We start from the raw sequence: 26,833 nt of genomic DNA, 5'->3' as shown, positions 1-26,833 counted from the left end.
GCAGCATAGTGTCTGAAAATTTCTCCTATGGGGTAATTACCCGGCCCCCCGGGTAGGTTTTTATTGGTTGTGAGGAAGGAAATCTCCAATTCATTTACACACTGATTGACTGATTCATTCATTCATTGCTTCCATTTCCCGAGTACCCCCTTGCTCCTGCTCACATTCCAGGCTCTTGTCCTGGCCTCAGGTAAACAGAGGTCCCTGAACAATAGGTGCTCACAATAGACCAGTCACACTTACACTAGGGATTGACAAGTTTTCCAGAAGATGATGAGACATAGTGCTGTGGGATGAGAGGGAGGAGCACCTAACCCAGCCTGGGGAGTCGGAGAGGCTATGGAGAGAACGGGAACGGGAGCTTCAGCTCTGGAGGGGTGCACAGGGTAGAGAGAGATGAGGAGAAAGGGATTTCAGGCCAGGAGGACCACAACAACACGGCAGAAGCAGAGAATTATCACCAGTGAGGTCTGGCGGGAAGTGGAGGGTGGGGAGAGGAGGCTGAGGAAGGAAAGATCAGGACCACATCATGAATGGCCTTGCATGCCCAGCCAACGAATGAGTGCTTTATCCTGAGGACATTTGGGAGCCATCGGAATTTCTAAGCAGGGAGTAAAGGGAGTAATGCCAGGAGAACTCTTCTAGAAGGACCACTCTGGGGCAGTGAGGCGGAGTGACCTGTCAGGATGCTGTGGCCACAGTCTAGAGGGAGACACTGGGGGCCTGGTGGGAGGATGGAGAGAAAAGGGCAGATTGGTGAGACATCATGATGTAAATTTGACAGCACTAAGTATCTATCTTTGTAGGGTGATCCGGGAGCCGCAGGACAGAAGGGCCAGGCAGGGGAGAAGGGGAGAGCCGGCATGCCTGGTGGGCCTGGCAAGAGTGGTTCCATGGGGCCTGTTGGGCCACCAGGCCCTGCAGGAGAGAGAGGCCACCCTGGAGCTCCAGGGCCTTCAGGGAGCCCTGGCTTGCCTGGTGTGCCTGGCTCCATGGTAAGGGGGAAGGCTGGCGGCTGTGGGCACTGTCCCATAGAGCAGGCATGTGGGGTGGAGCACAGATCATCTTCCAAGCTCCTGCTGACATTCTGTGGGAAAGAGCATGGCTCCCACAGAGGGCGGCTCTTAACTGTGTGCAGAAGAGTGGGGAAGACAGGACCCTCACCCCAGAAAAATGCACTTAAGCACAAAATGTTTTGTACCATTTCTGGGTGGTTAGGACTTTGGATTAAGGACTTATGGAGGTTGCTGTGAGCCGAGATCGCGCCACTGCACTCCAGTCTGGGTGACAAAGTGAGACTCTGTCTCAAAAAAAAAAAAAAAAAAGTGTGGGAGGCTCCTGGGACCTTTGCCTTCCTCCCCATCCTTTATTTCCATAGGGGAAAGTGCCAGGCTTGGAAGTATAATTGAGGCAGGTTTTCTTCTCTTTCTTCAGGGAGACATGGTGAATTATGATGAAATCAAGAGGTTCATCAGACAAGAGATCATTAAAATGTTTGATGGTAACTGGCAGCCAGCTGGGTGGCAGTGGGTGCTGCCTGCCCTTCCTGAGACTTCTCTGCCCTGCTTTGGCCTCCTTTTCCTTAAACCTCAATGTCCTCCTGCTCTCACCCTCCACACACTCACAGGCCTGGGGTTGATAGGCAGATGTTCAATTATCCTTCAGACCTTCCTTGTCACCTGCTCTGTTCAGAGATAAAATGATTCCCTCCCGCGTTCCCCAAGCCCCCACTTGAGCAAAGGAGACAGACAAGAAAATTGGTATCAAACGAGTCTGCCTGAAGTGAGCTCTAAATACAGGGGCGAGTGGCACTGGAAGATGGCTGGGGTGGTCTATTTGAAGTGTTTTTTCTGTTCATTTGTTCATCCAACATTGATGTGCCAGGGACTGGGGGAAACACAGGCCCTGTCCTGAAGGGGCTGAACGTCTTGCTTGGGAAGCAGACCTTGAATGCCAAGCAAGGGATCCAGGCTTTATTCTGAAGCCGGCGGTGAACTAATGAGGGCTGTTGGAGCAGAGATGCCATAGTCAGATCTGTGCTTTGGAAGGATCTCCATGGGGAGCGATGTGGAGCCCAGGACATGGGACCCCCCTTGGGAGACTGACCGCCATACTCCTTGCCCTGACATCCCTGTGAAGGAAGGCTGCTGTGGACTCCATGCTGGTGACCTATATGCGGCATCTGCATTCATTCTGAGTCCCCGGGGGACCCTCTGACCTGTCCCTGTCCTTGTCCTTTTTTTTACAGAGAGAATGGCTTACTACACCTCCAGGATGCAGTTCCCCATGGAGATGGCGGCGGCTCCAGGTCGACCAGGGCCCCCAGGGAAGGATGGTGCTCCCGGCAGGCCAGGCGCTCCAGGGTCACCTGGGCTCCCTGGTCAGATTGGCAGAGAAGGACGGCAGGGCTTGCCAGGAATGAGAGGTAGCTCTGCCCTAGTTTCCAAGGGACACATGTAGTCCTTTGGGGCAGACCTAAGTATTCCATGAGGTCTGTTGTGAATATGGGATGTGTGTGTGTGTGTGTGTGTGTGTGTGTGTGTGTGTGTGTGTTTGTTTCAAGTAATCTGACTGGCTGCGTCATTTTTCTGCTCAGGGATAGGACTTGTTTTATTTCTTTTGTTCCAGGACTGCCTGGTACCAAAGGTGAAAAGGGGGACATTGGTGTTGGCATTGCAGGAGAAAACGGTCTTCCCGGCCCCCCAGGTAGGAAAACCACCATTTGAGACCATGAATCCAGAGCAGCAGAGACCCCTTTTCTTTCCGTTTCTTCTATGACACAGCTGTGTCAAACTCCAAACAACGACAGGCCAGTCAACCACATTTATAGTAATGCCGCTGTGTGCAGGACACTCTGCCAGGGCCTGTGGGGATGTGGGGGCGGAAGACTCAGTGCCTGTTCTTAAGTCTTAAACTGGGCTAGCGTGACGCAGTAGGAAAGACCTGCATGGAGTTGGGGCCGAGGAACTCGAGTTCAAGTTCTACTCAGCACCTCACTGGCTGTACACCTTGAAGAGGCCATTGAAACCCTCTGGAAGTGCTCTCTAAGATGCATGCTTAGCTGTATAGCCTGAAGGAAAATGGCCAAAGCCTGATGACCTGGCTCTGAGACCCAGCATCACAACTTAGCAGAGGTGCAACCTCTCTGAGCCTGTATCCTCATCTACAAAATTAGAAAATAGCTTCTTTCTCAGGAAATTGTGCAGATTCAATGAATAATGCATCAAAAGCACTCAGCCCTGTGCCTGGCACATGGAAGTTCTAAATAAAACTTGCCAGCAGTATTGTTATTGTTGAATCAATGTGAGGATCAGACTAGGTCTTCATGAAAACATGTGGTAACTTGAGAAACAGTCATCAAATGTAAGTTATTATTTGATGCCATTATGGCTTTTTTTCCCCTTATGATCTGGGTCTTCTGATTTTCCCTCTGTGGCCCTTCCCTCCCTAGGTCCTCAAGGTCCTCCAGGCTATGGCAAGATGGGCGCAACAGGACCAATGGGCCAGCAAGGCATCCCTGGCATCCCTGGGCCCCCGGGTCCCATGGGCCAGCCAGGCAAGGCTGGCCACTGTAGCCCCTCTGACTGCTTTGGGGCCATGCCGATGGAGCAGCAGTACCCACCCATGAAAACCATGAAGGGGCCTTTTGGCTGAAATCGCCACCTGCCTTTGGATGAAGGACTCCGTTGGGAATAAACGGCCAAAGCTTTTAGGACTCTGTGACAGGTTGTGAATGTTTTTGTTGTTGGTGTTATTTTTAATTGCTGTTAATATTTTTTAAATAATAAAGAAACAAAACTATCTGCCCTTTCCCTTCCAGTGGGTTCCTCTGGTGCTGCAGCCAGAGCTCCCTGTTGCCCTCCTTTTCTCATTTAGCCCCAGGATCAAAAAAGAGCATTTTGGGTACAGGGGCACACACCTGTAATCCCAGCTATTCAAGGGGCTGAGATGGGAGGATCGCCTGAGCCCAGGAGTTTGAGACCAGTCTAGGCAACATAATGAGACTCAGTCTTAGGAAAATAAAAAGTAAAAAATAAAGGGTATTTCTCTCTTTGCCTGTGGTCAGCCAGTGGCGCTGTGGGATATTGCTGGATAGGGGCAGCTGATGATCCTTTGCTCCTCGGGATCTTGTGCCCTGTCTTTCATGCCTACGTCTCTTAAGTTAGACAAGAAGCATCATTCAGCCCCTCCTCTCAAGTGAACCAAAGCATGCTGGAAGGCCCCACTTCCGGCTTTAAAGGTCCCTCCCTATTTGATTCCCTAAAGAAACCAGTGTTCGGTACCCCACCCACTCTTTGCCCATCCACTTCACCTTGTCAGTGTGACCCAGAGCCGGTCCGGGTTGCACCCTGGGAAAATGCTACCCGGTGCTGAGGTGTGTTCATCCGCCTGGAAGCCCTTCCAAGCATGCAGGCACTTCTTGATGCTCCAGTAATTCTGTGATTAGAAAACCTGTGCAAACAGGAGAGAAGACAGGCTCCAGCTCTGTCCTAGGTGGCCAGGGAATGCTTCTCTGGGAAATGAGATGGAACCTTCTGCCTGTACCAATGCATGGCCCCGTCACCAGCTCTCTATAAGTGCTTCCAGCAATGACTTTCTGGAGGGCAAATAATATCTCCTGTTATTCTTCATTATTCTAACATATGTGGTACTTTTCCTGTACATTTTAGCCTAGATCTTTAGAAACAGCCAGGTTGTATCAGTACAAAGGGGTCATGGGCAAGCCACGAGCAGATCTAAGCTCATGCTCCTCAAAGTCCACTGGGAGTTTGGTGATCTATCTGTTGTCCCCTTCTCCCTATGTAAAAAAGGCTAGGAAGGGGAAAAAAGACAGTGAACTGAACATTATAGAAACATTCTCTCTTGAGCTTCTTCCTTCTCTACTTTTTAGATCACTTGTCCTGATGGGCTGGATGCCCTGCGAGAAAGCAACAAGGCACTTCCAGGGGGATTTCCAAAGAAAGCTTTTGCACTGGCCCCAGTTATCTGGAAGGTTTATTCAAGTTGGATACACTTCAAAGGACTCACAGAGCAGGCTCAGAAATGTACCCAAAGTCTAGATGCTTATCCAAACTGCCTGAAGCCTTCAAACCGGCTGTCAAATCTCTGCAGAGCTGGTATTTCTAGCACATTTCTGAAAATTCCCTTCTCTAGTTGGGTCCCAAATAACAGGAGACCAGCCTATTGATGGCTTTTCAGAACCTCTGCCCTGTTTTTTTTTTTTTTTTTTTTCCTGCCAGGAGCAAAGGTGTGCTGGTGGCCAGGAGAATGAAATCAGACTCCTGAGCACGCCCGAGTGTCTCATGTGATGTTTTTAGATAAAGGAGGTGCTGATTCTTTTTTCATTTCTCCCCAGCTATTCTCAGTTAACCCTGGTTCTAACATAAAACATTAAAAAGCAAAGGCATCATTTTTGCATTGAAGTAGCGGCCAGGTTTTGGACAGTGGAAGAGGACAGATGTTAAAGCACTCCCATTGGAAGGCCAGCTTCCTCTTTCAGCCTAGTCTGCCGAGTACTAGCTGATGATAGGCCTTACGATGAGGAGCATGTTGGCGCCGGCAGAAAGAAAGAGAAGCAAGGACCAGCTGTGGAATTGAGCAGGTTGGCTTTGAAGACCAGAGGGGAAAAACTGCTATGAGGAAATATCAAACTCATCCCCTTTAAGGGTCACCAGGGAATCGATCCTTATAGAGTAAATGATGCCTTCTTCACTTTTCTTCCTGAGTCAAATTCATGCTACTCTTAAGGGATTCTACGACAGGCTAGGTTTAAGCTTTCATGATTTGAATGCATGTCTCCCTGGAGTTTGAAATTGCTGTATTTTCTTGGACCATGAAGAACCAGATGGAAAGCTGAATTTTATAGTCTCTTCTGTTACTGTGGTCAGCAAAAAATCCATGGATCTTGCTCATCAGTTCGGGAGCTGGGTAAGCTGAAGAGAAAGCAAGGAGGGGCATGTGTCGTCCATTCCTCTTAGGCAGCTTTTGCACATTCCAACCCCATTATCCTTCTGTCTTCACTTCTTAATCTACTCCAGACTTTCGAGGCAGCACACAGATCATTCAGATTGGAAAAGTCTAACTTGATGAGTCCATTCCTTTTCCCACTTTGTCCCAGGGACTGTACTAAGGCTCTGGGGATCCCAAGGCAAACTACACAGATATGGTCCCTGCCCCCCCAGTGTCCACAGGGAGAGCAGACAGTTAAACAAGCACTTACAATAAAGTGGGATGACAGGGCAGTGCCAGGTACCAGGGGAGTGCACAGCTGGGGAACCTAAACGTGTCTAGACAAAGAGATGGATTCAGGCAGAGGGAACAGCACATGCCAAGGCCCAGAAATGACTGGGTGCAGCAGGCTGAGTGATGGGAGACAGAATAGTGTGGTTGGATTTTGGAGCATGAGCAGGGGAGACACAGTGTGAAGCCACTGGTGAGTTTCTCACAAAGGTGTGTCAAGTCAGGTTTGCCGAGTGGGGAGTTCGCCGATTGCAGTGTGAAGGATAGGACTGGAGGGTCCTTAGTTAGAAACCCTCTGCTCAATAAGATGGAGAAAAGGCTGCTGTGTATTTATTCTGCAGAGAAATATCTAAACTTTGATGCTTCTGGAATTTAAATCTTCCTTTTTGTCATAATATTTTCCTCTGTCACTCAAATTCAACAGAATCTAATTAGACTCTTTCTTCATTTGGGGTCTGTTAACCCCTTTACAAGAATAGATTTTTCTTTTTTTGGAGGTGGGGGGACGGAGTCTCACTCTGTCACTCAGGCTGGAGTGCAGTGGTGCGATCTCAGCTCACTCAACTTCCGCCTCCTGGGTTCAAGTGATTCTCCTGCCTCAGCCTCCGGAGCAGCTGGGACTACAGGCGTAAGCCACCATGCCCAGCTAATTTTTGTATTAGTAGAGACAGAGTTTCACCATGTTGGCTAGGCTGGTCTTGAACTCCTGACCTCAGGTGATCCGCCTGCCTCAGCCTCCCAAAGTGCTGGGATTATAGATAGATGTGAGCCACCATGCCCAGCATTGGATTTTTTTTTTTTTTTTTTGGTGCTGGAGATCCCAAAGGACTAGATCTTTTTTGTGGCTGTCCTGAATAGTTTATGGGAATAGACAATGTCAATGTACTCTCCTTATGATCCCATAATGGAAGGGAAGTGTGGCCAAATTGCCACGTCTGCTGTTCTCATTCCTCGGTTGCTTCTGTGGAAAGTTGCAAATCATCCTCTGATCCACAGCATCCAACTGGAATTTAAATTTCAGAACTGGATCTAGTTGGAATCAAAGAGAATTAATTCCATAATAATTAGGTGGGTGTTGGTATTCCTTCTCAGTAAGCCATACAGAAGCTTGGTGCAGAGCCAAGTGGCTCTTGGGAGGCTGTGTCTCTAGGGGAGGCAATATTTTCCAGTGGATGGGCCTTTCATTACCAAGCTCTGCCTCACCTCTAATGGGTCAACCGCAGGGCTTCCACCAACTCAGGAAAGTGCTCTGTGCTCTAAAAAAAGGCTGGAATCCATGCTTTCCCCTTGGGCTACAAGTGAAACAATAACAGGAACTTCTCCACCCACCTCCGTCTGCCTCAGGTAGTTGAGGTTTTGGAAGCGAGTTGATTGTTTTTCAGTCTTAGGAAGATCCTGATCTCTCTTTTATCCAGCCCCCTCCAAAACAAACATACCTGGGCCTGTGTGGGTCCTCAGGGGCACAGCCCCGGCTGTTGGCTTTGGCGGGTCCCTGACTCCCTAAGAGAAGACGTGGATGCCCCATCATGAAATAGCACAGACCTCCCACAGATAGTTCTCCTAAGCCCTTTGCTGGGCATAGGGGAATGGGGGCAAATAATTCTCATAGGAGCTGGATTCTCATCACCTAGAACAGAGCCTGGCAAGAGGTGGGAACTCAATGGGATAATATGTTTATGGAATAAGTGAGTGTGTGTCACATGACTCCAGTTTGCAGGCCAGCTTCTCACTGTTCTCTCTCAGGCAAATATACCCCCTTGACCTTCAACCTTCTTCCCTTCTGAAGTTTTGCAGTTCAATTCCACCAATATTTTTTTGAACTAGGGAGTTAGAAAGGTAAAGAAGACACGACTTACTATTAAATACTGAGTAGTTAAAAAAAAAATGCAGACCTGGGATCAAGTCCTACTTCTCCATTTATCTTCCCCCCCCCGCCCCAACCCCCAGACAGAGTCTCTCTGATGCCCAGGCTGGAGTGCAGTGATGCAAACACAGCTCATTGCAGCCTTGACCTCCTGGGCTCAAGCAATCCTCCCATCTTGGCCTCTGGAGTGGCTGGGACTCCAGACACATGCCACCATGCCTGGCTAATTTTTTAAAACTATTTTTTTATAGAGACAGCATCTCACTATGTTGTCCAGGCTGGTTTTGAACTCCTAGGCTCAAGTGGTCCTCCCTTCTGCTCCCAAAGTGTTGGGATTATAGGTGTGAGTCACTGCGCCTGGGTTCCATTTACCTTTTTGATAACAGGAAGGTCACTTAACCTCTCTGAGCCTCAGCTCCTCATTATAAATGGGTAATAGTATCTATCTCAAAAGACTGTGGTGAAAATTAAACAACATATAGTACTTAGCACAATGTCTGGCACCTAGTAAGCACTCAATACACGATGATAATAACTACTAACGCTGAATTCATGCTAGGCACTATTCTAGGTGCTGAGGTTAAAGGAATACATAAGAAAATGACAGTTCTACAATATACATGTAAACAAATTGGACAATTCAACTAGTGACACGTATTATGAAAAAATAAGAGAGATGATGGGAATGTGTGGGGTACAGTGTCAAGAAATGCCCCCCACCCCAGGTGATATCTTAATTGAGACCTGAACGATAAGGAAAAGCCAACCGGTGAAAAGTCAAGGGAAGAATATCCCAGACAGAGGGAAGAGCTAGTCCAAAGACCTGGAGGCAGGAATGAGCAGGCAGTCAGAGATCAGCCAAAGCCAACATCCAGGAATGAGCTCTGTACATTCCAGGAGTGGCACAACCAGACCAGCATGGCTGGAATGAGGCAAGGGGGACAGCAACAGCAAGAAATGAGGCTGGAGATGCTGGTATGTGTGGCCATGAATGTCATTAGGATGAGTTTAGCTTTTGTTGTAAGAGTGATGGGAAGTCCCCAGGGAGTTGAAGTCAAGGAATAAGATAACCACTTTGGCTGCCTGTGGAGAAAATGAAGTGTGCGGAGAAGAGTGAGAGCAGGAACATTAGTCAATCGGCTATTGTAGTGATCCAGGCACGGATGATAGTGTCTTGGACTATAGTGATAGTACGAACAGGGAGAAAAGAGCAGATGTGTACATGTTTGAATTAGAGCTAATGGAGATGAGGGAGGTGGGGGATTGTATGGAGAAAAAAAGGACACACAGGAATGATCTTCGGTTTTTGGCCTGAGAGACTGGGTGGATTTTCTGAGATGGAGAGGACTGGGTTTTGGGGAAAACATCAAAAGAAAACCCTTATACAAGGTAGGCTGGAATATGGCACAGTGACAGTACCAAGTGCAAAGGGGGAGTGGCAAGAGAGAGTGGCTAACTCTGGAGCTAAGGGGAATGTGGGAGGGTTAGGTGGAGAATGGAATTGGAACTAAGACTTGCAGGACAGGAGATGGGAGGGCTGCTGGTCCAGGTGAAAGGAATGGTTTGAACCTAAGTCTAGGGCATGAGCAGGTACAATAAGCTCATTTTCAAATTTACACATGTGTTCCTGTCAGCTAAGAAAGCTGAAATTTAGAGAGGTTAAATAACTTGCCTAAATAAAATGTGGTAAATATACACCAAGGAATACTATGCAGCCACAAAAAGGAATGAGATCATGTCCTTTGCAGGGACATGGATGGAATTGGAAGCCATTATCCTCAGCAAACTAACACAGAAACAGAAAACCAAACACTGCATGTTCTCACTTATAAGTGGGAGCTGAATGAAGAGAGCACATATACAAACGGGAGTCTGTCGGAGGGTAGGGGGAGGTGGGAGGAGGGAGAGCATCAGGAAGAATAGCTAATGGATGCTGGGCTTAATACCTACGTGATGGGATGATCTGTGCGACAAACCACCACGGCACACATTTACCTATGTAACAAACCACATCCTGCATATATACCCCTGATCTTAAAATAAAAGTTGGAAATTTGAAAAAAAAAAAAAAAAAAAAACTTGCCAAAGGTGATACAGTTAGAAAGTGATAAAACAAAGATCCTCCCTCCAAAGCAGAAGTGCTGAATGGTGGAACTGAGCACAGAAATACAGAGTAGCAGAAGGGGCGGTAAGATTGGAAAGGTGAGGTTGGGCCAGATTCTGAAGGGGCCTGGAGTGCCAGAATGAAGAGACTGGGCCTTATTTTGTAGGCGTGGATGAACAGCATCCGTTGTAGGCTGTGCAATGGGTAAGTGGCATGATCAGCACTGTGATTTTGGAAAGTGCACTTGGTTAGATAGACGGGCTAGGCTGGATAACACTTCGTAATAATCGTGTCAGTCGCTGTACTAGATACTGGAGTTATAATGACAAGCAAAAACAGACAAAACCCTAGCCCACCTGGAAGAACTTGACAAAGTAATCAAATAAGCACACAAATAAGTGTACAACCGGAACCACTGAGTGGCAAGTACATGGTGCTGAGATCACTCGGTCACCAGGATTTGACCTGCGATGGGGAACAACCTAGACTTCCCTGCTGAGAACTGGACATCCATTGACCCCGGTTCTAGGCCACCCACTGTGAGCTAGGGCAAGTCAATTGCCTCTCTGGACCTCAGTTTCACCATTTATGAAGAAAGAGGCACTAGATAATTCAATTTTCCTTCAACTCTAACGGTCTAGGATTTTTTTCTCCAAAGACCACAGATCTGTATCCCACTACAAGGCTACTAACTGGTACCCAGTGTTTTGACATTAGAAAAGCAATTCCGCCATTGCCTCTCCCTACCGGGAAGAGTCGGTGGGTTCCCCCTTGTCAGGAGAACCGCCCGGCCCCCTCCTCTCCTTTCCCACGGCTCCTCTGCGGAAACTCAGGAGCTACGCCAGCAACTACGTCACTATCATGCGTCCCACTTGCCAGGTTATAACATGGCTACCGCAGCGACATCCCACCCAGGCTTCTCACTAAATATCCCAACCTGACCACCGCTTGGGCCCACTCCAGCTCAGAAAAGGGAGGAACATTAGCGCCGGCACAGCGGCCAAGACTTCCGGAAGCTCCATCAGTCACTTAGCTCCCCTGGTCTCTCGGGTAGGCATCCGCCCACCGCCCTATCGTCACTTCCGTCGGCCGATTGCGCCCAAGATTGACAGGCATGGACGTCCAGTCAGATGCGGGCCCAGCCCCAAAACCGAGGCGAGGGGCGGGTTTGAGAGCGGAAAGCCCCACCCCTTGCCTGCGTGTGACGTCAGAATCGCCATGGCCAGCTATCCGTACCGGCAGGTGAGTGTGTGAGGGACCCGCGAATCCAGGTAGCGGCCGTGCCAAGCGCAGGCCCGGCGCCCTCCTGCTCTTTTTCCCCGCTTTCTCTGCGCCCTTCCCACGATGGGTTCGCTTCAGCGAGGCCTCGCGCTGTAGAGAACCGAAAAGGGACCGTCGGTCGCGCCCGGCTCACGTCATGAAGGACCGCACATTCGCGAGGTCGTGTCGCGTCCCCTTTGACGTCGCTCACGCGAGGATTTGGGGACCTTGGACCCCACAGGTCCAGGCTGGCGCTGGCCTGGGCTCCACAGCCTCCCAAGGCCCCCACGGGGGCCTTGGGCGGGGACATCAGCCATGACCGGACGTTTAGAGTTCTGGTTCCGTCGATCTAGTTTGGGGCGTCGGATAAAAATCCAGGCTTCCGGACCCACCCCACACTGCATCAGAGTCATCAGGAAACTTTGGTCGTAGCAGGCGCCACAAGTGAGCTGGTTTGACCACTGACTTAGTTCAGCACCGCCATTTCGCATGTAGAAAAGTGAACCCCGAGAAGACACAGAACTTACCTGAAGTCACCAGGCAGTTAGGCAGCAGGGCCGAGGTCAGAACCCGGGCTGCCTTCAGATTCCTCTTCCCCAGCGTATATTCAGTGAGGAATACCACAGCAAGGTGATTCTGTGGCCAGAATTGTTTGTTGGGTGATAGTAGGGTGTTGAAGTGCACTTTGGAGTCAGAGGTAGGTTCATACCTTAGCTCTACTACCTAAATAGTTGTGAGCCCTTGAGCAAGATGTTTTGCCTTTCTGAGTCCAAGTATCCTCCTGTAAAATAGGGCCGAATAATAGGATCTGCCTCATAAAGCTATTGTGGAGAGTCAGGAGGTGATGCTTACGAAGCGTTTGGTACATAGTGAGGTGTAACAAGTGTTGCCCTTTAGCATTTTGATTTTTACTAGACTTCTAAAAGGCCAGTGCCCAGAGGGTCCTCAAAATAGACCCCTCATTTTACAGAGGAGGAAATGAAGCCCACAGAGGCCTGCGATCGCACAGTTATTTAGGAGATGAAACCCGTGCAGGAAATTTGGGAAAACAAGGTCAACTGGTATATTACACAGTGCTCAGCTGAGTATAGTCACATGCCAAAAGATGTAACAGCCCTTCCAAAGAGTGCAGTCTTGTACGGGTTACACAGTATTCGGACCTCCATTATCCTAATCACGAAGGCTCTATCGGCAAGCAGGTATTATTACCCCTAATTAACTGCTAAGGAACAAACCCAAAGAGGTTAAGTGGCTTCCCAAAAGTCACATGTAGTAAGTGAGGGTGAGGCCATGACCAGAGCTTAGGACTTCTCTTATTGCATCCGTAGAGAGAGGTAGGAAAGAGGCCACTGCAGGCTGGAGTTAGGAGGAAGTGTAACATAGCAGTTGTTTCCTAAAGTCCGTTCCGTTTGCTGAGTCTTGTGAGGTATTAATAGATATTGTTAATATAGGAGGATTCTGTAGTTAACTAAAGTTTTGGAAATACTCTTCTTTAAGTATAGCTGAATAAGTTTGTTGACCACAAACAATTTCAAAATTCTTAATTTGCTAATGTACATGGTAAATCTTCCAGAAAGGAATATAATATGCAGTATTTCTTAAACACATTTAACCATAGAAACTCCCCCTTCCCTCTTTCTTTTCAGATGTCTGGTCACTTTTTGTGACTCTAGTATTTCTGAGCAACACAGGCTGAGAAAACATTCATAGTGCCGTGTTTCCCAGTGGCTGGTCTTCTGCCACAGAATCACCTGAGAGCTTGTTTAAGAAAGCACGCTTTCGAGTCCCGCTTCAGACCTGTTCTGTACCCAGGAATCTACATACTAATAAGCATTAGGGACAATTTGTGTGCATCCTAAAAACAGTGACAGGTTAGACAGAACTGTGCTAGAATTCTAGCTGTGTTAATAGTTATATACCCTTGGACAAACTAAGGGCTCTAAGCCTCAGCTTCCTCACCTGTTATATAAAGGGAGAAATAATACCTGTGAAAAGGGCTAAAATGAGGTTGAAATGCAGGGAGCCTGGCACGTTGCTAGTGCCTAGTACATGCCAGTGTCTGGTGGCAACTCTTGCTGCTGTGACTGCTCTCATGATGCTATGCTGCCTGGGCTATTCTTGGAGTGAAATACTGAAAAGGAGCACAGAGAGAGGAGTCTGGAATAGAAAAAGAAATGTTGCTTTTTTTCCTACCATACCCTTGTCCGCCTCCTGGTCTCAGGTGTTCTAAGAAAGGAAACCGGTTGTTTTAGAGCATCTCAGTCAGTGCTGCCTCCCCTCCACCCACTACATAGCTTTGGAGGATTCCAGCCTATTGTTAGGAGTCAGAATTCCTGTAATTTTCCACTGCTTCCAGTCCAGGGTACCCAAGCAGGGACTGGGTATTGGAGTAGTAAAATTCAGGCACCCTTTGGTCTTATAGGGGAACCACCTTGGTGGATTTCAGTGCTTAAGAGCTTAGTTTCTGAAGCCAGAGAGAGTTGGTGTCAAATCCCTGCTGTGCCACTCCTTTGCAGAAGTTTGTTGCAAAAATCTGAGACTCAGTTTTCCCTTTTTTAAAAAAAAACATTTTTATTTATTTATTTATTTATTTTTGAGACAGAGTCTCGCTCTGTCACCCAGGCTGGAGAGCAGTGGCACAATCTTGGCTCACTGCAACCTCTGCCTCCCGGGTTCAAGCAGTTCTCCTGCCTCAGCCTCCCAAGTAGCTGGAATTACAGGTGCACGCCACCACACCTGGCTGATTTTTTTTGTATTTTTAGTAGAGATGGGGTTTCGCCATGTTGGCCAGGTTGGTCTCAAACTCCTGACCTCAGGTGATCCACCTGCCTCAGCCTCCCAAAGTGCTGGGATTACAGGCATGAGCCACCATGCCTGGACTAGTTTTCCCTTCTTTAAAATGGAGTCATAATGGTATATACCTCAGAATTACTCTAAAGATTAAATACGATAATCCATGTAAAGTGCCAGGTATGGTGTTGGGCATGTAGAATACTCCCAAGTGGAGGAGTAATGCAGTTATGCAGATTGAAGAGGCAATGTGATAAGTATTAAATGGGAGTAAGCGTAAGGTACAGCACCGGAGAGTGAGATACCTAACTCAGTCTAGGGGTACATCAAGCCTTTTTAAAAAGAGGTGATATTTAAGCCAAAAACTGAATCACTGGTAGAACTTAGCTGAGTGAAGAAAGGAATGATATTCCAGTGGAGGAAATAGCTGCACAAAGCCCAGGAAGCAAGTAAGACAGCCTAGGATTTTGGAGGAACTTTAAGAAGTTCAGTGTAGTTGTAGTGATGTGGGGGAAAGGGGTAGGAAATTAGACTAGAAAGGTAAGCAAGGGCCAGATCCCAAAGGGACTTGTGTGCGTTTTTGGGGAGTGTGGCTTCATCCTAAGAGTAGGGAGGGAGCCAGTGAAGTGTTTTGTCCCATTTGTACTTCAGAGCGCTCACCGTGGGGTGCTGTGAGAATGGATTGAAGCAGGAGAAACAGGAAGCAGGGATACTGATTTTGACGCTATTGAGGTAATCTAGGCTAAAGAGAACTGTGACCTGGTAGAGGAGATTTGAGAAGCACGTAGGAGGTGGAGTTGAGAAAACTTGGTGCCTAAGTAAGGTGACAGAGAGGAAGAAGGAGGAGGTTCCCAGGAGGGCACTAAGGCTTTAGGTTTGCGTGATTAGGCGGAAGGGGGCCCCATTCACTGAGATGAGAACACAGGGAGGCATGGGTTTGGAGGGAAGGTCCAGGAGGCTGCTGGTCTGTAGCTCCGGAGTGATGAAGCTGGAAAGATTTGAAAGTGTGAGCACAGAGGTAATTGAAGTCTGGGGATGGTTCTTGGCTCATTGTTTATTGGTTGCATACTTCTCTCCTATTTCAAGTGGCTCTGCTGGTGAATGCTTGAACCATTCCTTTTGTCTAGTGATTGTTTAACCCCTTAGTTTGGGCTTCCCACCTCCTCCCATGCACTTGAAGAGTAGCTCTGGGGTGCAGACCTGTCTTTGCAATGCTCCCTCCTCCATTCGTCGTCAGGGCTCAGCTTGGAACAGCCTTTGATACCTTTGAGCTTTACAGGGTCTTGAGGTTAGAAGAGTGAGTCCTCAGAACTGGAAAGAAAAAAGAAAAAAAACCCAGGACTTTCTGAGGTGGTTATTTGGGAGGAGGTAAGCTCCCTACTGCTTGCACGAGTGCAAGTAGAGATTCCACGTGGTGCTGCAGAGGTTCCATTATTAACTGAGAGGTTAGACTGAAGAATCTTTGGGGTGTCTTACAAAATGTGGCTCTTGAACTGGGTCTAGGTGCTGGGATGAAAAAGAATAAGATTTTCCTGAGACTCCCTGATTTCTGGGCTTGAAGGCTCTGAGAGATCACCTAATCCAGCCTTCCCCCTCTACCTCTGTCCGCAGTAGAAATTCATTATATTTGACAAAGACATTTAGCACAATCCCTCGCACAGACACATGCTAGGCTCTCACTCATTTATTGAGTGAACAAACGGGAGGGGGTAGTGTAGAGTCATGCAGACCCTGACTGGAATCCCAACTCACCAATTCTAGCTACATGATCTCAGGTATGGTATTAAACTCTCTGCCCCTTAATTTTCTCATCTGCAAAATGGAGATGATAGTGTTTACCTCACAGGACTGAGGATCAGTGAGAGCTGATTGAACTGGAAGCCCCTAGCAGAGCCTCAATAAATGTTCATTGCCCCCCGCTCCCCCAGGGCGTCAGATGTAGCTTATTTGCAATCAGCCAGAGCCCTAGAGATAGTTTTTCTGTGTTGCTTCAGAAGCTGCAGTTACTGAACTCTTCCTGTCTTTTTTCTCCCACTTCACAATCTTGTGTTTATCGGTATGAAATAACTCTTGGAAAAGCTCTGAAAAGGGCTGGGAGCATGGAGTAGTGTAAAAGAACATGGAGTCAGGGACGCTGTTTTTCATTTCTGGTTCAGACCTTTGCTGACAACTCATTGACACTGGGTGACCCTCTGTGAGGCAGGGACCACCTCATCTTCTTCCCCAAACTTCCTGTGTAGCCTGGATTCTGTCTCAGTTGGCTCCACCTCCTTCATCTTGTGCAAGCTAGAAAAACCCGAGTCATTCTAAACACTTTCCTCACTCCTCCATCTCTTTCCTAATCTAATTAGTCACCAAGTCATGTCTGGTCTATCTCTGAAATAGCTTCAGAATCCATTCCGTTCTCTTCATCCCCCAGTGTGCTGTCTGGTTCATGCCCTGCCTGCCCAACACCTGGGCTACTGCCTCCCTCGCTGGCTCATCCTCCACACCGCTGCTGGCTACTTCCCTAAACAAGGTTCTGATCACGTTCCTCTCCTATTGGAAACCCTTCTATAGTGCTCTCTTTTCTCCGGCATAAAGCCCCAACCAGACTCTTTAGAGTGGTGTTCATTTGTTCAAATATTTGTGGAGACTTGCAGGTGCCAGGCACTGTGCTGGGCCCTGGGGTACCATGATGAGTGAGGCCCAGTGTCTGTCCCTTGGGAGCTTGCTGTTGGATGGGGGAGATGCTAGACAGACAGAAACTACTCTTAGACACTGATACCTCACAGCTAACTGAAATGCAGTGGGAGAGGTGCTTGGTCAAGGAGTGTATAAAGGGCCTGCCTTTCTGGGTTCACAAGGCATTCTTGGCTCTGCAGTTTAACTCATTCCCTGAATGCACTATGCTCACTCTGAAGTCTGTGCCTTTGTCTTTCTTCTCCCTTCTGTCTGGAGTGTCCTTCCCTGCCTGCCTTTTGGAGAATGCCTCTGCATCCTTCAAGGACCAATTCCAATATCACTGCCACTTCCTCCAGGAAGCTTTCCTTGATCCACCTCATGCGTTGTTTATTTATTCATTCTTCAAACAGCACAAAGTCCTCCATCTAAGCTTCCTTGATAGCACATAAGTAGATTTTTCTGTGGGCTCCTTAAGGACAGGACTTCATTTAGTTGTGTCCTCACATCTACCACAGAGCCTAGTACAATATCGTCACTCTGAAAATGTGTGCCAAATGAAGTCCTTTAACAGCTCTGTGGCTTAGTTTCTTCATCTGTAAAAGAGGCCAACTAACATCTTCCTTTTTTCTGTTAGGAGGCCATTGGCAAAATTCTGTCAGTAGTGTTTGTGTTTGTGAAAGTACTTTGTAAACTACAGAGGAGGTCTTTAATGCAGGACGGAAAGGAAAGGGTTTAATTGCTGCCAGACTACAGTAGCCGGAAGGGCAGGAGACCTGCCTGGCGCACCTGCTTTGTTGGCCTGGGGGTGTTTCTTGGGTGGTTTATAGGTGGTTTCCTAGATGCCAGATGCAGTTTTTAGCTTTGTTCACAGGGCTTATAGTGGGGCAGCTACTTCTGGCTTCATGTCTGGCCTGTTCTTTGGGTGTGCCCAGATTCTGTAAAGTCCCCACTCCCTTTCCATCCTATGCTAGAATCCTGAGCCCTATTGCTTAAGGAAGGAACATTGTAGCAGGAGGCAGGGGGAGTCCTTGGGTGCAGAGGAGTGGTCCAGCCTTGTCTCTGCCTCCAGCTCACAGCATGACTTGGGCAAGTCCCTCCCTCCTCCCCGTCTGTCAAATGAGGGGGTTAGGTTAAGTGACTTGTCTTCTGGGTATTTCTCTTATCACACCTCTCCAACCCCTTGGGAATCTTGTTCATTCTCTAAGCCCTAGCTCAAATGCCACTCTCATGGAAGCACTCCCTGATTTTGCCCTCCTTCCTTTGCAGCCCTGTGGCACATGACTTATGTCTCCATTTCAAACACCTATTTTCCTTATGCTGTTTTGTTAGACATTACACAGCGTCTACATATTAAGTCCTGTTAACTGTGAGCTCCTTCAGATTGCTTCACTCTCCTTTATACCCCACCCCCCACAGTTCACCTGGCCCAGGATTTTGCTGATAATAGTAATTAATATAACAATAGCAGCTATGACTTATTGATCATTTGCTTTATGCCAGGCACTGTTGTGAAAACTATTTTTCTTATGTGAGTGGTTTTCAGACTGTCTTTTCAGTCACTGTGAGGGTTCTTCAGAGCCCCTCAGAATCTAGCAAGGGAAGGGGGTTCCATATGGTAGGGCTCTGGAGCCCCCACCTTACTTCAGCCAGAGCAACTTTCTTGTATTAGTTTTATTTATTTTATCAAAGGATTTGTTCTTTCTCTTTTTTCTTTTTTCTTTTTTGGAGACAGGGTCTCTCTCTGTTACTCAGGTTGGAGTGTTGTGGCACAGTCACAGCTCACTGCAGCCTCCAACTCAGGCTCAAGTGATCCTCCCGCTTTAGCCTCCCAAGTAACAGGGACTACTGGTGTACCACCATGCCCAGCTGATTTAAAAAATTTTTTTGTAGAGGTGGGATCTTACTATGTTGCCCAGGTTGGTTATCAAAGGATTCTTTAGCTAAAAATTAAACAGAATTTTGCTGCATTTATTTCTTATACTCTGCAGAACAGTCCAATGAGGAAGGAATTGTTCTATTTGTGAGGAAGCAGGCTCAGAAAGATGAAGCCACAGGCCCACAGTCATGAACTCAGCTGATGGGAGCAGAGTTTTAAATTGAGATCTGTCTGACCCATTCTTGTCTGTGAAGGAGTCTTGCTAGTATAGTAGCTCTGACAGCTTCTAGGGAGGAAAAGCTCCCAAGGATTGCTGAGTTGGGGAGGTGACAGGGCCTGCTTCCTGCTCTCCCCACAAAAAACCTCATGAATTTGGCCTTAGCCTTAAGAGTAATTATCTCAAGCTATCAAACACAACAAAAAGAGAAAGCGCAGGCTCTCGGCAGCTTGGCCACTGGTGCACTCACAGCTTGATCTAGAACATATCTAGATGGTGCCATCCTTGGAGCTGGGCCTAGCTGCTGTCTGTGCCCTTGAGTTCAGCTTGTCTGCAGATGTGTTGGGGCTGTGCTCTGCTGCATCCTGTGCTAGCCATTTAGGGAGATGGAGCGGAACACTCCGAGCCTCAGGGATCCCTGGCTATTGGTGTGGGAAGATGGATGAGAGAGGGAATGCCCCCATGTATGTTCTAATGCACAGATGCCCTGGACATAGAGCCAAGAGACCCAGGTTCTGGTCCCAGCCCCTCCACACAGCCTGTGTGTGACTTTCCTGGACTTGAGTCTTGTCCTCTGTAGGAGGCTATTATTAATAGTGTTTATTGAGTGCTTAATCTGTGCCAGGCCCTGTGTCATGACTGGCCTCATTTCATTCACAAACTAACCTGAGAGGTAGCTTTATTATTCCCATTTTACAGCAGAAGATATTGAGGCTTAGAGAGGATAAGTCAGTCCAGTTAGTAAGTGGCAGAACCTGAACTTGAACTCTTGAACTGGTTGTTTTTTGTTTGTTTGTTTGTTTTGAGACTGGGTCTTACTCTGTCACCCAGGCTGGAGTACAGTGGTGCGATCATGGCTCACTGTAGCCTCGATCTCCCCAGGCTCAGGTGAGCCTCCCACTTTAGCCTCCTGAGTCACTGGGACTAGAGGTGTACACCACCACACCTGGCTAATTTTTGTATTTTTTTAGTAGAGATGTAGTTTTTCTATGTTGCTCAGGCTGGTCTCTAACTTCTGGGCTCAAGCGGTCTGCCTGCCTCAGACTTCCAAAGTGCTGTGATTACACAGGTGTGAACCACCATGCCTGGCTGTTGAACTGGCCGTTTAAACCACTGTATCATATTGCCTTAGAAATAGGGTCTCCCCTGCCTGCCTCACAGAGTTGTGAGTGAGGATAGGGAAATGTTTTTACATTAGGGTAAGGAAGACATGCTGTGGATGAATCCATGCTATAGCTATGTCATTTGTCCCTGATGAGGGTCAAGGGTGTGTGTTAGAGACTACATTTGCCCCATGAGTTCTGCAAATAGAGATGGGAGTACCACAGGATGGACATTTAGAATTCTGTTTGATTCATTTGCCTATTCATTCATACAGGAAATATTTACTGAGCATCCATTCTACACTGGGAGCTGGGGATAAAGTAACAAACCAGACAGGATCCCACCCTTTGGTGTGCAGAAAAGGAGACTTAGGAAAGGAGGATTTCAACCCTGATTCTGCAAGTCATTGGCAGTGTGACTTTGGGTAACTCGTTGCTCCTCTGGAAGCCTCAGTTTACCCACCTGAGCAGTGAGATCGTAATTCCAACCCTGCCTATAGATCAGTTGAAAGGATGGTGGTGGAAGTGCTTTATGGCTGTGAAGTGCCATACTCTGCCTAGTTTCTGGCCTCATCATTCTGACTGATAATCTTGCTCTTCCTACAGGGCTGCCCAGGAGCTGCAGGACAAGCACCAGGAGCCCCTCCGGGTAGCTACTACCCTGGACCCCCCAATAGTGGAGGGCAGTATGGCAGTGGGCTACCCCCTGGTGGTTATGGGGGTCCTGCCCCTGGAGGGCCTTATGGGCCACCAGCTGGTGGAGGGCCTTATGGACACCCCAATCCTGGCATGTTCCCCTCTGGAACTCCAGGAGGACCATATGGCGGTGCAGCTCCAGGGGGCCCCTATGGTCAGCCACCTCCAAGTTCCTATGGTGCCCAGCAGCCTGGGCCTTATGGACAGGGTAAGTAGTGATCTTGGACTCTGGGTACCTCTTGATGTGGTTCTGAGTTATCCATGGCCAGCCCTTGTCCTTCCTGTGGGTGTGCAGGCAGCCTGGTCTCTGGCACCTTAGCACCTTGCTTCCAGCTTCAGTGTGTGTCCTTAAAATGAGAAGTCTGTCAGCTAGTTTTGTTGCAAGCATTTGTTTGTATTACTTGCTCATGCTTACTTTCTTTTGCTTATATGTCAGCAGCTGTTAGTTGGCTGTTAAGTTTCTGTTCCGTGTGTGTTTTCATTCAGGGATCCATGCTGAAGGAGCAGCTCCTGTTTGGGATATGTTATCTTTGTGGCAGAGAGAAAGAGCAGGAGAGCTAGCAGGAATGCACAATGCCTCTAAAAGTGTCTCTGAAGTACTGTATGTCTTGCCCACTCGCATTCTTTTGGCCAGAGCACCCCCTGATCAAGACTGACATCAGTAGGATGGGAATGGATGCCCCTCTGCAAGCCACCAGGCAGTGGGAGAGGATGTACAATGCTCTTATAGGGAAGGGGAGATTAGCAAATAATCTAATAATAGATTATTGAACTGGCCTTTTCAACCATTGTACCATATTAGTACAATGTCTGTGGGTGTGCAGACTGTGTCTCCTGGCTAGAGATTATTAGCCAGGAGAGGATAATATAGCCTACCATGGGGAGAAACTCAGTTTAAATATCCGTTTTTCTGTGAAAATATCTCAGAATACACACATTCCAGGCTCTTTGCTGAGGATTTTATTTTACTGTTATCTCATTTAATCATCACAACGATTCTGGGGAAATGGGTTCGTTTTAGAAACGTGGAAGTCATTATTCAGAAAATTAAACATTTTGCCTAACGTCACATAAGCTAGTAAAGATCAGAACTAGGGTTTGAATCCAGCTCTGCTTTGATTCCAAAGCCTGAGCTCTTCTATACAAACTACACAGATCAAACATGTTACAGAATCTCTCCTGCCCCAGGGCTGTGGCCCTTGCTCCCCTATGACACCGATGTTTTAGGATGATGGGTAGAACCTGCCTGGATTTTCCCAAGGAGGTCAGACTAATCCCTAAGTCAAGCAGATCTTTTTCCGTCTGTCGTTACTGAACTTTGGTACTAGGCAGTGGTTTCTGTCTTCCACAACTGCCCATGGCTGTCTTTGTGTGAAGGGACCCTTATTGTGGCCAGTTAACTCAGTGTCCTAAGATAGACAGACTTACCAGCTTCTACACCTTTTTTTTTTTTTTTTTGAGATGGAGTTTCGCTCTTGTTGTTCAGGCTGGAGTGCAATGGCGTAATCTTGGCTTACCACAACCTCCACCTCCCGGGTTCAAGAGATTCTCCTGCCTCCATCTCCCCAGTAGCTGGGATTACAGGCATGCGCCACCACGCCTGGCTAATTTTGTATTTTTAGTAGAGACGGGGTTTCTCCATGTTGGTCAGGCTGGTCTCGAACTCCCGACCTCAGGTGATATGCCTGCCTCGGCTTCCCAAAGTGGTGGGATTACAGGCGTGAGCCACCGTGCCCGGCCACTTCTACACTTTTATCTACCACCCATTCCCCCCCATCTCGCAGTTCACCTTTTCCAGAGAATTCTTGAAATGCTACAGGAGTATGGGTCCCTTAAAAACATAAAATCAATTAAGAGTAGTGTCTGGAACATTATACAAGAACTCCAGAGGACTCATGGAATAGAAATCAACTGCAAATACTCATGAATCTTCACTGAAAGTCCTCTTCCATCAGAGTAAGAATGTCAGCTTGGTGGAAGACAGGGAAGGTGAATTTGTGAGGCTTTGTGTGTAGGAAAAACCTGTAGCCAGGAAGTTACTGAGGCTGGCCCTTCCTGGCATTTCTGTTGATGGCCTTCACACCCCTTCCTCCAGGTGGCGCCCCTCCCAATGTGGATCCTGAGGCCTACTCCTGGTTCCAGTCGGTGGACTCAGATCACAGTGGCTATATCTCCATGAAGGAGCTAAAGCAGGCCCTGGTCAACTGCAATTGGTCCTCATTCAATGATGAGACCTGCCTCATGATGATAAGTGAGTCTCCGCCTTGCCCTTGGGCCCGAGCTGGGGCAGAGCCACCTGATAGTGTATAGTAGTTGGGTAGGTAGACATTCTGAAGAGAAATTCATTGACCAGGGAGGACTGCGGGGACGAAGCTAGGTTCAGGGTGAGATCCCCTAGACTGAGAGCTCTTTTCCTGAGATCTTTCTTAAGTTCTAGACCCTGCCTAGTTACAGGCTAACTCAGTTTCCTCTTCGTAGAATGGTACTCCCTCCCCTGGTAGGAAACAGCAGGGAGGGGTCAGGTGCCAAGGATGCAGAGAAAATGCAGTTCTGGATGGGGTGGGGCTAAAGGTGTCCAGAGTAGGAGGACGGTGCAACGCTTGATGTGGGTGTCTCAGGTGCAAGCATCTAGGCCCTAGGCCTTGGTTCTGTGAAGTCGCCTACTCCAGCCTGGGGAGAAGGGCTGCCTCAGTGGGGCCTGAGGGGGACCCTTGGCTTTCAGTCTTGAAGCCTTCCTTCCCTCCTTTCCCTCCTCACCTTCAGACATGTTTGACAAGACCAAGTCAGGCCGCATCGATGTCTACGGCTTCTCAGCCCTGTGGAAATTCATCCAGCAGTGGAAGAACCTCTTCCAGCAGTATGACCGGGACCGCTCGGGCTCCATTAGCTACACAGAGCTGCAGCAAGGTGCGGGTCATGGCTGGGGCACGATGGGCAGGACAGAGCTAGACTCTTCTCTTTACACCCTAAGATACACAAAGGGATTTCCTATTGCTACCGAATGTCCACCTGCACTACAGAATGCTGTTCTCAGTGCAGGCCTGCGTCCCTCACCCCTTCTGTGACCCAGTTGGGGCACTGAGCCAAGATCCAGGGCAAGGAAACACCTGGGTCCAGAATCAGGGCTGGACCCTGGAGTGCTGGGTGAGATGGGCCCAGCCACAGGGAGCCTTAAGGATGGAAAATTGGCACCTTAAGGGCTATGAGACCAGTGTGTGTGGCTGAGGTGACTCCTTCCTCTCCAGTTTCTAGCATGTAGAATGGAAAGAGCCCTGAACCAGGGCTCAGAAAGATGGGTCTGTTGCCACCCCAGCTAGTGGGCAGTTTCTCTCCCAACTTTGGGACCCCGAGCACTCTAAAAGTTGCAGTTGGGGAAGATGACCTGAGGCCACAGCCCCAGGTCTGGTTCCAAACTGACTCTGTAAGGCAGGAGGCCACAGTTTGGGCTCAGGCAGGTTAGTAAGAGGTGGAGGGGGAGGACCCAAGAGGGAGCTTTGCCACCCAGGAGGGAGAAAGGGCTCCCCAGAGAGTCTAGTCCTTTGCCCAGGCTGTGGATTTCATTCAGACTAAGGAGGTCTGTGGGCAGGAGTGAGTGCACCACATCTGCCCCCAGCAGAAGGGAGGGGAGATGGCCTATAGTAATGACCTACTCTTGCCAGCTTTTGCCATGGATATTAGTAAGGGTGATAGTAACCACAGCAAAACAGATATTTACTGAATGCTTGCTATTTTTAATAGGCTTATGTGATTCATTCTTCCCATGTGCTAGGTACTATTTATAATTCCACACCCTTCAATTAAGAATCCCTTGTTATCTCCCTTTTACAGGTGAGAAAACTGAGGTTTAGTGTGGGTAACCTGCCTAAGGGCCTGCATAACAAATGGAGAGTTGAGGTTTTAGCCTGGCCTGGTAAGTTATGAACAGAGGAAGGAAGGAAGCAAGCATCCCAGTGAAGAGACAGGATGCTCCAAGAGACCTTGGAGTGGCGGTGACTTTATTAAAATAGCACTTACTGAGTGCTTTTTATGTGCCAGTCACTGTGCTAAGTAGCTTTACATGATCACCCATTTTAATCCTTGCTAGAACCTACAAGTTAAGTATTATCCCCATTTTAGAGATGATAAGATAGGGATAGTGAGGCTAAGCAACTTGCCCAGGGGCTGACTCCAGAGTGGGTCCTCATACCTCTGCTGTGCTGCCTCTGATGTCTGCCCCAAGCAGGGTGGTCCTGGGAGCTCAGGCTTCCTTTTGGAATGCAAATGAGTCAGAGATGATTGTGGATAGTCCGTTGTCATCTCTGGAATCCCATGAGCCTCAGTTGAAGAGACAATAATGGAGACTGGGAGAAAGAGGGATGAGGGCCTTCCACCTAAGGGTAGCATCCAGACAGGGCCCCTGTTGTGTTCCTGATATCTTAGACCCTTGGGATTTCTCTGCCCTCTTTATGCTTCTGTGCCCGTCCTCTCGAAGTTCCTTGAACTGCTGTGATCCAGTATTGCTGATTGATGGAGGTGCTCATGGCAGGTTTTTGTGTGTCTGGTCTGTGTGCCCCTCTTCTCCAGCTCTGTCCCAAATGGGCTACAACCTGAGCCCCCAGTTCACCCAGCTTCTGGTCTCCCGCTACTGCCCACGCTCTGCCAATCCTGCCATGCAGCTGGACCGCTTCATCCAGGTGTGCACTCAGCTGCAGGTGCTGACAGAGGCCTTCCGGGAGAAGGACACAGCTGTACAAGGCAACATTCGGCTCAGCTTCGAGGACTTCGTCACCATGACAGCTTCTCGGATGCTATGACCCAACCCATCTGTGGAGAGTGGAATGCACCAGTGACCTTTCCTGGCTTCTTAGAGTGAGAGAAGTATGTGGACATCTCTTCTTTTCCTGTCCCTTTAGAAGAACATTCTCCCTTGCTTGATGCAACACTGTTCCAAAAGAGGGTTGAGAGTCCTGCATCATAGCCACCAAATAGTGAGGACCGGGGCTAAGGCCACACAGATAGGGGCCTGATGGAGGAGAGGATGGAATTTGAATGTCCTGATGGCCATGAGCAGTTGAGTGGCACAGCCTGGCACCAGGAGCAGGTTCTTGTAATGGAGTTAGTGTCCAGTCAGCTGAGCTCCACCCTGATGCCAGTGGTGAGTGTTCATTGGCCCATTATCGCTACTACCTGTGTTCCCTCACCAGGCCATCCTGTCACACGAGCCCATTTTCTCCAAAGTGGAATCTGACCAAGCATGAGAGAGATCTGCCCATGGGACCAGTGGCTTGGATTCCGCCACACCCATAAATCCTTGTGTGTTAACTTCTAACTGCCTGGGGCTGGCCCTGCTCAGACAAATCTGCTCCCTGGGCCCCTCTGGCCAGGCTCTGCCTCCGCAGCTGGGACCCCTCACTTGCCTGCCATGCCCTGCTCGGCTTCAGTCTCCAGGGGACAGTGGGCACCTCTCTCTGCCAATACTTTTTTTAATTTGCATTTTTTTTCATTTGGGGCCAAAAGTCCAGTGAAATTGTAAGCTTCAATAAAAGGATGAAACTCTGGGGTTCCATGTTTTCCACCGTGATTTCTCAGCTACAGGTCCATCCACTCCTTCTTTCACTGACTATTTAAGTACATCCTATACACCAGCCATGCGGAAAGCAGCAGCTTGTGGGGACATGGCCTATGTGGGGCTCCTATCCACTGCCAGAGGGAAGTGAAGTGTAGGGTAGCCAGCTGGGGGCCCTGCCAGGTTCAGTTCAGTATGGCCTGAAGGTCTATTCAGGAAGCTATTTCATAGCAGTTTTAGGGCAGGCATTCTGGGTTGAAAGCAGCTACCTCAAACTTCATAGCCTGGCCTTTCTATTTTCTCAGGCCCTAGTTTTATCTTCCAGACAAACTCCATTTATTAAGTCATAACTTTCCCCCCATTTTTATTAAGCACAGACATCTGTACTTGCAAGTCAGATCTTTAGATCAGCATAATACCCAGTCTACACCGAGTGTCTATAATGAGCTGACCACATTTCAATCAAAAGCCAAA

At 48.4% G+C, this 26,833-nt stretch overlaps 2 protein-coding genes and 1 long non-coding RNA gene across 16 annotated transcripts in view; 2 read left to right on the top strand and 1 right to left on the bottom strand.

Annotated features, from left to right (window-relative positions):
• COL16A1 (collagen type XVI alpha 1 chain) overlaps positions 1-3,801 on the top strand; it is a 52,250-nt gene extending 48,449 nt beyond the window's left edge. For all 6 annotated transcript variants that reach the window (XM_009203592.4, XM_017959137.3, XM_009203604.4 and 3 more), the window contains 5 exons: positions 807-995; positions 1,435-1,501; positions 2,249-2,425; positions 2,629-2,706; positions 3,452-3,801. In XM_009203592.4, coding sequence (XP_009201856.2) covers positions 807-995; positions 1,435-1,501; positions 2,249-2,425; positions 2,629-2,706; positions 3,452-3,654 — 714 coding nt within the window. In that variant the 3' untranslated portion in view covers positions 3,655-3,801. The remainder of the gene's footprint in view (positions 1-806; positions 996-1,434; positions 1,502-2,248; positions 2,426-2,628; positions 2,707-3,451) is intronic.
• On the bottom strand, positions 2,584-12,081 carry LOC103883147. 2 transcript variants are annotated; one of them, XR_645273.3, is made up of 3 exons: positions 11,996-12,081; positions 4,313-4,452; positions 2,584-2,864 (listed from the first exon to the last, which is right to left on the bottom strand). It is a non-coding gene; the product is annotated as an uncharacterized LOC103883147 (long non-coding RNA). The 2 variants fall into 2 exon arrangements; XR_002522184.2 differs by lacking the exons at positions 2,584-2,864; positions 4,313-4,452 and adding an exon at positions 7,030-8,060 and having other exon boundaries at positions 11,996-12,077.
• Positions 11,060-26,356, top strand: PEF1 (penta-EF-hand domain containing 1). 8 transcript variants are annotated; one of them, XR_002522165.2, is made up of 6 exons: positions 14,286-15,276; positions 20,725-21,022; positions 22,910-23,065; positions 23,578-23,721; positions 25,378-25,671; positions 25,998-26,356. XR_002522165.2 is itself a non-coding variant. In XM_003891486.3 (5 exons), exons 1-5 carry the CDS (start codon positions 11,427-11,429, stop codon positions 25,605-25,607), a joined length of 852 nt encoding a protein of 283 aa, XP_003891535.1. In that variant the 5' UTR covers positions 11,060-11,426; the 3' UTR covers positions 25,608-26,356. The 8 variants fall into 8 exon arrangements, 7 of the variants coding, with proteins under 7 accessions (XP_003891535.1, XP_031522380.1, XP_031522376.1 ...); XM_003891486.3 differs by lacking the exon at positions 14,286-15,276 and adding an exon at positions 11,060-11,450 and having other exon boundaries at positions 25,378-26,356; XM_031666520.1 differs by lacking the exon at positions 14,286-15,276 and adding an exon at positions 11,499-11,912 and having other exon boundaries at positions 25,378-26,356.
• Positions 26,357-26,833: the final 477 nt, after the last annotated feature.

The sequence above is a fragment of the Papio anubis genome, chromosome 1 (assembly GCF_008728515.1).
Source record: "Papio anubis isolate 15944 chromosome 1, Panubis1.0, whole genome shotgun sequence".
Classification (NCBI taxonomy): Eukaryota; Metazoa; Chordata; class Mammalia; order Primates; family Cercopithecidae; genus Papio; species Papio anubis.
This window is presented reverse-complemented; position numbering and strand designations above follow the sequence as displayed.